Source organism: Enoplosus armatus, chromosome 4 (assembly GCF_043641665.1).
Source record: "Enoplosus armatus isolate fEnoArm2 chromosome 4, fEnoArm2.hap1, whole genome shotgun sequence".
Lineage (NCBI taxonomy): Eukaryota > Metazoa > Chordata > Actinopteri > Centrarchiformes > Enoplosidae > Enoplosus > Enoplosus armatus.
The window spans coordinates 7,211,581-7,223,525 of record NC_092183.1 but is presented as its reverse complement, the minus strand read 5'-3'; the positions used below and the strand labels follow the sequence as shown (position 1 = coordinate 7,223,525).

The 11,945-nt window shown below is 39.3% G+C and overlaps 2 protein-coding genes across 2 annotated transcripts in view; both read right to left on the bottom strand.

Annotated features, from left to right (window-relative positions):
- Positions 1 to 6,057: 6,057 nt before the first annotated feature.
- Positions 6,058 to 11,945, bottom strand: part of LOC139283955 (zinc finger protein 721-like) — a 35,007-nt gene continuing 29,119 nt past the window's right edge. Inside the window, 1 exon segment of the mRNA XM_070904069.1 lies at positions 6,058 to 6,696. Within this exon segment, the coding sequence (XP_070760170.1) occupies positions 6,133 to 6,696 (564 nt within the window). The 3' untranslated portion in view covers positions 6,058 to 6,132.
- LOC139283700 (uncharacterized protein DDB_G0286299-like) lies at positions 6,789 to 9,926 on the bottom strand. Its single transcript, XM_070903725.1, has 3 exons — positions 9,755 to 9,926; positions 7,593 to 8,225; positions 6,789 to 6,802 (listed from the first exon to the last, which is right to left on the bottom strand). The coding sequence occupies exons 1-3, from the start codon at positions 9,924 to 9,926 to the stop codon at positions 6,789 to 6,791; spliced, it is 819 nt and encodes a 272-aa protein (XP_070759826.1).

Genomic DNA, 11,945 nt, shown 5'->3' with positions numbered 1-11,945 from the left:
TTTATGATCACATTCACACCATGCACCTTTCCCACAATCCCAGTGTGTTGCTCATCGGAATATTTTGTATTTGGAAAGTTCACTTGATTGAGATACATCTCAGTTACAGAATAAGCCACTGAGTTCTGTGAAACTGAAGCATTTCCTCATTGCTACAGAAATATCGTGCAACCATTATCTCAGCTGCTGACTTTTAAGCTTGAAAATGGTGAGAGACTCTCTTTTTTTATCCTCTTACTTCACACCTCTCTATTTCCCTCAAAACATCCCTCTATCCTCCAAATAGCAAATGCTTAAGCATGCCTGACTGCACCCATGGGTGATTCCAATCCCCGGTGACAATCCCCGGTGACAGGGACCCTGCAGGAGGGAGTGAGATGATGGGTCCTAGGACCATCTCACTGACAGCCTTCTGCAGGGGGTCAGAACCTCAGCCTTTCATATCAGCCATCACTGTGAAACCTGTCCATCAGGGACTTCCAGACTGCAGCTGGTTAGATCTGTAATGTGATCATGTATTCACTGGGGTACAACGTTTGCAGTTTTCTATCACTGCGTTGCCCTTAACAGTCAGCAGATAATATTTTACATCTTTTAAATGCATAATGAGGTTCCTACTTTTTGTTTCCATCTCAGGATGTAACAAATGTGAGGAAAAACTATAAACCTCTCCAATAACTATTTAAAAAAAACAATACTGTAAAAAGGGTATTATTTCCTTTTTACTCCCAAACCTTCAATCTGTCTTCTGTTCCTGCATGGTCCAGTCACAGGCGTAAAACATTAAGTTGATTATTGTTTTTTTCCACCACAAGTTATGTTTTTAATACCTGATTTCACTTCTTTCAAAATTGTCTCACAGCCTATCACTGTCAGCTGTTATTGCCACTTCTGTTCTTAAGTAACCACTGCAAATATGGCTGCCAAGATGGCTGCAGGTGGGAAACCCAAACATGACTTCAGAAACCTACGTGTGACGTCACAGATGCTTTCACTATGAATGTATTATGTTAATACAGAATATTTGCAGAGATGTTATTTGCAGTCTATAGACTCTGACCTCATCACTCCCCACAGGCAAACACCTAATTCAGCACAGCAGACAATAAAAGATAATAATCTCCCCCAAAGGGAACTTAGACTGATGAAATGCTATCTGAGCAGAAGTAACAGCAAGTGTTTGCAGCAGTCTTACATCAGAGTGCATCAATGCATAGAAAAAAAACATAAACAAATGCAAGGTGAACGCGCAGCAGCAGGCCAAAATAGATCTTGTATGCAGCAAACAATGATCAACATGCACATTTAAACTCACATGAAGTCATGGCATGTAGCCGGCAATGTCCTCTTAGAATATAAGAGAACATGTCGACTCGACACAACGTAAGTGTGTCTACCCTTCTACTCAGGCAAGACATGGACTCACAGTTTGCACGTTTGCACATTAACACACAACTCTTACCTTGGAGAAGTAAAACAGCTAATCTTTAGCATCTCAACGGGAAGGGAAGAGTGGGATCAAAGCTGTCCCAGGTGAGGAAACGTAGGTGTTTCCGCTTGTGGTGCACCTGTGCGGACATGACGCATTGCCAACAAACAGCAAAACCTTCCACAATCAACACGGTCGGACTGTTGACTGTTGCAGGTTTACCTGCTAATGCAGCAGCCGCAGCGCGACCTTCTGAGCATATTAGGAGTTCAAATAGCCCGCCATGCAAATACTGCAGGTTTTTCTGCAGTGAGTAGAGTTTGATATGTGTGAGTGATGCAATGCACGGGAGTTATCAGAAGGCTCGTACGCTGTGTTCCACCGTCTCTCTCAGAACCAGGATACTAAAACCAATAAAACATGAAATCATCAAGACAAAAACATAAGGTGGGTGGACAACATAGACAACAAATCAGAGTTAGAATTTAAATAAAGTGTTCATGGCAAAAGATAAAATAAGATATACATACATACATACACACACATATACAGGAGATAACAATAAAAATGATGTAACGTGTTCAGCAGTCTGAGTGGCTTTGGGAGGAAGCTGTTGCTCCTCCTGGTGGTATTGGACTTTAAACCGTGGTGTCTCCTACATGGTAGGGGTCTGTGAGAGGGGTGGGAAGAGTCCTGTAGGATGCTGGAGGCCTTTTGAAAAATGCATTTAAATGTACTGTGGTTTGGGGCTGTTTTCCCGTTGCCCCCCATAGGCCTACTCACACTTACTCCATCAATCACCTGATGAAACTTTACAAAGTAACACAAGTCATCCACAATGATTACAAATATTTGCCTGTTTGAAACTGATATGGTGGCCGAGGTTGGGGTTAGGAGAGTGGAGGGTAGCAACCAGCTGTGCAAACACAATCTAGATGATTTATGAACCTACCTGTGAGCTGCTAATGGTCCAAAATGACACTGGAGCCACTGCAGCTCTGGAGCCACGACCCACTGATTAACCACTGCAACACAGACTGATAAATGTACAGTACAAAGAGGTAGGTAGGTGGTCTGGCAGACAGATAGACAGATTCTGCAATTTTCTTCCATTTTAATAATCTATTATCAAATGTTATCATTTTGTATATCCCCATGAAACTACAACTATATACATGCATATAAACTTCTTTTGGTATCTGACAGCAACCTCTGCACTACAATAACATTTTGCAATGAGCGAGCCTTTGATTGTGTGTGTGTATATATAACAGAGAAGAGAAGGAAAGATAAAACATGTGTGTGCGCACACAAAGGGAATAGTGCAGATCTACAGCTGGAGTTGAACTAAAATGTGTAGCTGTTTTCGAGCCATTGCTCTTAAGTTAAAAGATCCTGGAGACAACGTCTGCAGAAGAAAAACACAATGAAAACATACCATATTTGGTGAAGTGGTATTGATGAGCCCCCTCAGGAGGTTAGTTTCAACCACGAGGCAAAGCGTGTCTGGATCTCAGCTTTAATGGCTGCCATTGTTACCAGTCTCAACCTACCTACAACATCTGGGGGTTATTTCAAGCACAGAATGTGCAAGTTATATCTCTGGCAATCACCAACACGGTCCACCAAATTATTTAATTTAACAGTGAATGTTTATGTTGCAGATTCAAAACAGTACCAGAAGGCTGACCTTTTAATTTGGATGACCCCTAATATGTAGGGGGGACAAATATAAATGCAGTGTAGTACATAAATGCCCACTAGATAGCAGAATGGGGTCAATGCTGATAGAAGGTTTTTCTATAACATGAGACAGATGAGTTATTTAGGGGAGATTATTTAACAAGTTAATGTGTAGCTTTACATAAGGGACTATCTTAAAGAGTCACACATCACAATTTAAGTGAGGTAGGGACAATCACATCAGCTGCATGAAAGCATTATAATATATTGCCAAACTGCACAGGGGTATCTGACAGCTGCGTAAAAGAAGAAATTGGCAGCCTAGACACATACTCTCATATTGCACAATAACACACAGCCAAAAATATAAAAATTAAATGGTGCAAATATATAAAGCACCACACGATGGCAGCATGGGACCACGAGTGTTCCGGTGCTGCAGGAAGATTTTTCTGCAACAGCAACTCCGACATTTGCTGTAATGAAGAGTTTTACCCCAGACAGCAGCTGACTCTGTGTCTGACAACAGATCTGTCTCAAAATGTGTAGTAACCATTTCCACAAGGTCTGTAATTTCATCAATTTCCCAGTCATTGTTTATGTATCTATATCAGATCTAAGTGTGTGGTTCAGGGGCTTGTATCATAGAGAAAGTGCAAGGGGTCAGACAGCCACTTCAAAAGCAGTGTGTTCAGGAAAGTCAAGGCCAAAAACCCCTCAAGACTAATTCAAAGAGCAAAAGTCATTGTGGTTATGCTTAGAAATGAGGCCATTAGGAGAAAACTTTTAATAAGGTTTATCTGGTTAAAAAAAGCTCTAGTACTGTTTGATTACTTACTTCATGTCAGACACAGTTACATCTTTTAATGACTGCTACTCAGTGACACATCTGTATGAGCCCTCATGTGATGAATATGACATTAGAGGTGTGTCTGATGAAAATAAATTCACACCGACAGATTTTAAGTAACTTTCAAGTGCAAATATTTTCAATAAATTAGAACTAAAATTATGAGAAAATAATGCCAGTGTGACACATGTTGACAAACATCAATGCTTCTTCCTTACCTTTTCATTGACAGGTATATGTGGTGCCATTGGTCAGCAGGTGTCACTGATTGTTACCATGGAAATGTGGCTCTTTGGTCCGAGTTAGCCTAACCCTTATATTATCGTATTTTTGTGAAAACTATCTAATTTGCATTAGACTAACCTAAGAGCAAAATCAAGACCGGCCTTTCCACTATACAGACCAGTCTAATTATATCTGTGAACCCGTAAAAATACAACATATAAATACAAAAAACAAAACTTAACTTCTAAACTGTGCATCGCAGGCAACTTCAGGACAGGCATGTTTACATCAACTACGCAAAATGTAACTTGCAAACATGAACATTACAGTCAAACCAAAAAAAACAAAAATTAAAAAAAAACAAATTTTAATTTATTAAAGATTGATGAAGTAAAACATTCACAATACATTCACTTAGTTTGTTTTACAAAACTGTATTGTATATTAGAAGAACAGGCTGTACTTTAAAAAAACAAACTCGTTAAAAAGAGGTCAGGGCATTAAGGCATTTAAACAACAAAGGGTTAGTGTTGCTTTTCCTCATTTGCCTATAGTGCAATCAATTAAAACAAACTGTCATGAAACTTTGCAAGGCACAAAACTGGAGATCTGCTCCATCCGAGTCCTTTCCAGTTTCTAGTACTTCATGAAAATCTAAACCCTAGTCATTCAAAAATACTTAAAGGGTTTTGACAATTTCGCTGTATAAATAATCTAAACAGCGGCAGAAAATGAGACCACCTCTAGAAGTAGGCAACATACCAGACACTGAAATACATTCATCAACAACTCAAGCATTTGCTTAAATTCTCCCAACGATCTCCCAAAGTTACCATGGTGATATACAGTATGAGCCACCATCACGAAATCCATAGCCAGTGATAAGGCCGTGTTCAGACCAAAAGTGCAGCCCCCTCATTCATTTCAATGAGACAACAAATAAAACCACTGGGTTGTCCACCAAAAAAGTTAAATCTCCAAAAACTGCAACACAATGAGACCGAATGCAGCAAACAACCGTGTTGGCCAGATAAATACATGCAAGCTCACATTCCAGGACTACTTTGCAACAAGAACAGTGTAAATCTACAGTTTACATTAAGATTGTCAATAAAATGATTATCACTGTGATATTCCAAACCTCTGTGCAGTGTTTTGGGACCTTAATCAAACCACCCTGCCCGGATTCTATTTCACTAGTACCTGAAAAAACAAACCCTCACCAACACTGCCCCTTGCGTGTTTAAATGCAGCGGCATTTTTGGTCCAAAGTCCAAGAACTCGTGCGAACTTGTGCAGCAAAAACAAGGCATTACAATGTTATTTACAATCAAGACCATGAAGTAAAAACCAAAAAACTGAAAATGACAACTTAAAGGGGAACTGGCGAGTATAACTACACACAGTAGGTGAAAATTGTTGTATATGCCTTTTCTGGCTCCAGGGGGAGCAGTGCAAAATCAGATAAATTGTCTCAGGTGATGTCACTTGAGTCAGCGTCAGTTGGGATCGAAGACTACACGTTGGAAGAAAAAATAAAAATCTGGGGGTTTTGAGTTAGAAAGAAGTGAGCTTTCCAGACATCTGCAGCCCGCTCCTCATCTTGAAGCCCGTGGCTCCAGTCTACATTATTAGCCGCCACAAGCACACCTGAAATGCTGACCAAACTGTGTGCGGTTGTGTTGCATTGTGGGCTCTGTAGGCGCCAGATTTTGACAAGGAAGAAGAATACATTGAACAAAAACAGACGAACATCTCTGGTTCTGCTGCATCAAATGCATCATACATTTTTTGACAGTCGAGTCCGACAATGTTATAGGAGTGCAATGCTAAATATTACAGCAAAAATAAAATGTTAAAATACCAGCAGTAATTCAACTTTAGTGCAATCATTTACTTTTAGCATTAGGTATTTCAGTATTGTGTGTCAAATGCTGACATGTTTTTAAGCAGAGCTTTGTGCATCGCTTCTGTGGACACTCTTGTGTTTGTTGAGCTTTGACCAGTTGGAGAACTGTTCTCCACAAGTACTGCATATGTAAGGTTTCTCCCCAGTATGTGTCCTCATGTGTCCTTTTAGGTCTGTCCTATGACCAAACACCTTCTCACACACAGTGCACTTGTATGGCTTTTCACCTGTGTGAGTTCTGGTGTGCCTTTTCAAAGTCGTTGTGGTAGCGAATCTTTTCTTGCAAAGGGAACACTTAAAGGGCTTTTCCCCCGAATGCACTCGCAGATGATTTTTGAAAGACGAAGAATCTGCAAACTCCTTCCCACAGTCGCTGCAGGTGTAAGGCTTCTCACCTGTGTGAATTCTCATGTGCTTCTTCATATTCACACATGAGCTGAAGCTTTTATCACAAGTGTTGCATTTGTACGGCTTATCCCCGGTGTGAACCCTGAGATGCAGGTCGAGATTGTAACGCCGGTTGAATCCTTTTCCGCAAACCTTGCATTTGAAAGGCTTCTCAACGGAGTGAATTATCATGTGTTTATTCAAATCCCAATTCTCCCTGAACATTTTCCCACATGTGTCGCATTTGTAAGTCTTTTCAACAGTGTGGGATTTCATATGAAATTTGTAGTTTTTGAAATTAGTCATCACTTTACCGCATCTGTCACACATGTAAGGGTTATCATCATGGATACTTCCACCTGATGTGTTCCAATCTTTCTTATTTCGTGGTGGGTTAGTACTTCCATTTGATGTCGTGCTCTCACTGTTACTTTTCTCACGTTGTGTTGGGTCTGTACTTCTGCTTGATGTTGCGCTCCCGTTGTTTTGTCTCTTATGTGGTTTTGACTCCTTGCTTCTTGTAGACAATGTGTTTCCATTGTCAGGTTTGTTATATGGTGTTGACTCATTACTTATTGTTGATGTTTTGCTCGTATCATTACATTTCTTATTTGGTGTTGGCTCAGTACTTCCAGTAGAAGTTGTTTTCCCACCATTGCATTTTTTATTTGGTGCTGGTTTAGTAATGGAAGATGATGTTGCTTTCCCATCTCTGGGTTTACTATTTGCTGTTGTATCAGAACTTTTAGCTGATGTTGTCTTCTCATTGTTAAGTTTCTTTTCTGGCTCAACATTTCCAGTTGAGACCGGTATCCCATCTTGGCTTTTCATATTTGATGTTGGGTTCTCATCGTTACATTTCTCATTTGGTGTTAACTCTGTGCCTCTAATTGATGGTGTGGTCTTATCATTATGTTTCCCATTTAGCATTGGCTCGCTATTTCCACTTGATGTTGGGTTCTCATTGTTATGTTTCTCATTTGCAGTTAGATCTGTACAACTGGTTGATGCTGTGTTCTCATCATTACACTCCTTATTTGATGTTTGCTCAGTACTTGTAGCTGATGTTGTCTTCTCGTCATTGCCTTTCCTATTTGATGTTGACTCACTGTTCCCTTTTGATGTTGGGTTGTCATCATTATGTGTCTCACTTCGCGTTAGCTCGGTGCCTTTAGTTGATTTTGTGGTCTCATCATTAGATTTCTTATTTGGTGTTGGCTCAGTAGCTGATGTTGTGTTCCTATTGTTGCTTTTCTTATCGGATGTTTGCTCAGCACTTGTAACTGTGTTCTTGTCATTACTCTTCTTATTTGGTGTTGACTCAATATGTCTAGTTGCACTCTCATGGCTGCAAGTTATGTGATCTTGGCTCTCAGCTACACAAGAGTTGTGAGAGAGGAGCTGGTGGTCGCTGCTTGGGGCTGATACTGCAGAACTCTCCCCGTCAGATCCAGGTAATACTTCTTTGTTTGAGATGCTGGATTGAGGATCTTTATTTGCTGCACTCTGAGTTTGGTCAGGGTCCGAAGGCTGAGACTGATCACGGTGGACACTTCCCTCACAACTTGGAGTCAACTTAGAGGTATCTGCTGTCTGCAGTCGTTCCTGACTGACGCACATTTCCTCATGTTCCTCTTTAATTTGTGGAGGATCTGGTGGGACAAAACTAGAGGTCCTCTCCTGGTTATAGTTCTGCTGCTGGTTCAGGAGAGCCTCCTTTCGGACAGATGTCTGTGTGAGCTCTAAAGTAAGGACAAAGAAATAGGACAATGATGAAATGCTGTACATATATAGAAGCATACAGTTGTAATTACGAAAGTCTATAATGAACAGAGCAAATTGGAAACACAGCAGTTCCCCTACCAAGGACTGAGAATGCAAGAGATGTTGACAGCCACATTTTTTGTACCTGCTGGTTTTTAGGGTTATATATGTATATTACTGTGCTTCAGTAACCTCAAACTTATATACTTATATATATATTTTCAATTTAAGACATACAACCAATGCTTGTGTCTGTGACTGTACTACATCGTACCACAGAGACAAACACGTTAATCATGAGGTATCATAGTCCTCATCGCACAAACTTATTTGGGTCAGGTGATCTTGTAATAACTGTGCTGGGTTGACTGATTGTTCTATGTGCATTTTGCCACTTACTGGTATCCTGTAACGTAATAAGTTGAATGTTCTTAAGCAGGCCTGTTTTTGCCGATCCTCCACTTTGTTGTGAAAATAACTCTCAGATCCCACACACAAACAAGTTGTTAAAATAAAAGCATTATTATTGTGTAAAAATGTTTGACAGTCTCTTGAGTCTCTTTTTGCTAAGCAAGTCTATCTTACCACCCACCCACCTGTGGGTCGCAATATAAATCTGAAGGGTCAGAGATGATTAATGTGGTAGGAAAGAAGATCTGCTGCAAAAACTTGTATTCATTTTTTTCCCCCACTAATCTTGTATTGTGAAATATTGGATAATTTTACAACACCTATCTAAATGAAACCATCTAGGAAGTTTGATGTCTGTGATTACCAACAACTCCAAGACATCTGAAACATGACAAGGGACCCCAGCTGGATACTGCTCTAAGTGGTCACAAGCCAAGGGAGCTGGGAACCACTGGTTTAACAAGACAGTGTATTGCATAAACTTTTATAACCAGACAAGACCAGTTACGATAGCTAGCTGTCAGAGTACTCAGTACAATATTACCTCTAAATTGCAGTGGAATAAAAGCAGCATAAAATGGAAATACCCAAGTAAAGTACAAGTACCTCAAAACTGTATTTGAGTACAGTGCTTGGGTAAATGTACTTGGTTACTGTCCACCATTGCTTGATTAGCTTGAAGTTGTCGACATAGCAGCAGCAGGTAAGGTCGATGGCAAGGTTTAGGATCTGTCAATAATTGTCATGTTTATTATTGCCCTCAGGGGACAGGACCGAAACAATGGCGACGGCCGCATATAATATGGCTTCACGTGTGTAACGTGTGATAGTATCTGGTTACAAATAAGCATATTCAATTGTACTAACATTTGCACCCATCTAGCTACCTTAACTCCTTAGCGACGCTCTACACCCAACTATAATCCACCACAGCATTATTCTCTCGAGACCAAATTATCTGTTACACCTGTCAAACTGGTCTGTCCTTCAGGCGAGGCGTGACATTGCTAAAAAATATAACGTGAATGGACCGATACTTTCGACTGTTTAACACATAACTGGCTTCATTACAGAATAACTTGGTGATTTTTCCGACCTGCCAGCTGTAACTTTGTCTCAGGCGTTAAAACGGACTCCAACAGTCTGCGCTGACGAGCGATTTCTGCCTCGTGATCTTCGATTTTCTTTTCAAAGGCTTTCAATATGTCTTGAGCAGCCGCAGTTAGGCGATCACAGACAAACTGTCTCATGCTTTGTACTGAAGACATTGTCGAATTAAAATGAAGTTGTTTCTTGCAAAAACTTCGCCAAACTCCTTGTGGTTACTGGACTTGCGTCCTCATTTTTCAGTTTACTTCCGCATGAGATGTTAGACGACATCCGCTACAGCTCATACTGCCACCTACTGTCTCGGAGTGCGCAGTCTCAATAGTATACTACATGCAAAAACACTGTTATCTAGAGTATTTTCATGTGTAACTGTAATAATTACAGCAATAATTTCCCCACACTTAAAATTACAGTTTAATGAATTAATTGTCCTTGCCAGGTCATATATATAAATGACAAATAAAGTGGGCAACAAAACATCTTGTTTCACACCGTAGTTTTTAACCACATACTAACAATAAATGCTTGAAGATGTCGTCACAAAATCAAACACTTGTGAGCAATCAGATGTGAACTTCCCTCTATTTTATGCCTTAACATTATTGAGCATAGTTGAGTACAGTTTACAAATAGTGCATAATGTGTAAAACTCCACATTGGTCACATGTATTTTGTATAAAATAAAGCAAATAAATAATTTTGATATCAGCATTGAAAAGCTTATGATCAGTTTTCTCTATATCTTCCATTTTCTAGAATTTGGTCTGGTGTGTCCCAACCTCAGTCTTATGTTTTTTCTCTTTGGTCTTTCTACTGACATAAAATGTCACCCTGTTTTTGCCTTTTCCCAATTTCATTGCCAGTCTTTAGTGATGTTCTTCCTCATTATTCCCATTCCCATATAATATATTCCAGGTTCATAGCTTCTTTTGCAAATGAGTCTGCCATTTCTTATTATGAGCTTGAACTTACACAAATTAAATTGAAATACTGAACAAAGTTTCATTTATGTCAGTTACTATGTCCTGTACACATGAGAATGATAATTCCCTGTATACTCCATAACAAGACATTGAAAATTGACTTTTTAACATCCATCAACTACATATTAACTATTATATATTTCATATATATGTCTAAATAAGCCCCCAAGTCAGTTTTACCTACAAATCTTGAATCTTACAAGGTTGGATCTAAAAGTTTCCACTATGGTACAAGTTCAAGTTGAATCCCAACAGTCTACTCTTACTTTGTGCAAGTTCTGAACTCTTTTAACATTTCTCAAAAGAAATTTAGCTCTGTTGTTTCTCCCGTGCATGGATCCTCCAGTGGAGACTCAGTCCTGTGTTCTGAGCAAAATTCCTCCCACAAATTTTGCATTTATACGGCTTTTCCCCTGTATGGACTCTGGTGTGTATTTTCAACGCAGTTAAATTATTACATATATATATTATTGGTTGCAATGGAAAGTCGTTGCAGTGTTGATGCATTAATGTGTAAGCAACATATTAATGCTGTAGCCATTTGAGGTGGAACTTTAAAAACTACAGTGTAATCTATAATTTGCATCATATTTAATCTGTTTATCATATGTTTTGCATGAAAAATGTGAATCTGCAAAATAACAAGTAACTGTGGCTGTTAGCCTATATAAATGTAGTGCAGTGAAGTAAAAGTACAGTATTTCCCTCTGAAATGTGGTGGCGTAGAAGGATAAAGTTGCATAAAATGTAAATACTCAAGTTAAGTACAACCTAAAAAGTATGTTTAAGTACAGCACTTGCAAATGTACTTATAGTTACTTTACATCATTGTCACAGAAACACATAATAGAACAGAACACAACAGTCAAAATGAGTACAGTAAAAATACTTGAAAAAAATACATACAGAAAGTAACAATTTCAAGTATCACCAGGATCAACTGAATAAGAAGTTTGCGAAAGGAGAGTGTAGCCTAATATTACACATCTGCCCTGTGTAGTTTTAACTCTGGCTTCAAAACGATATCCAGCAATTTGCGCTGACAATTGATTTCTTCCTCGTATACTACGATAGTTTTTTCTTCAGTAGCAGCAGTAAGTCGCTTGGTGACAAACTCTCTGAAACACTGCACGGAAGACATTTTGAGCGAAGTCGTTTGACCTAAAATAATTTGCAGGGCTAAACCATTTGATT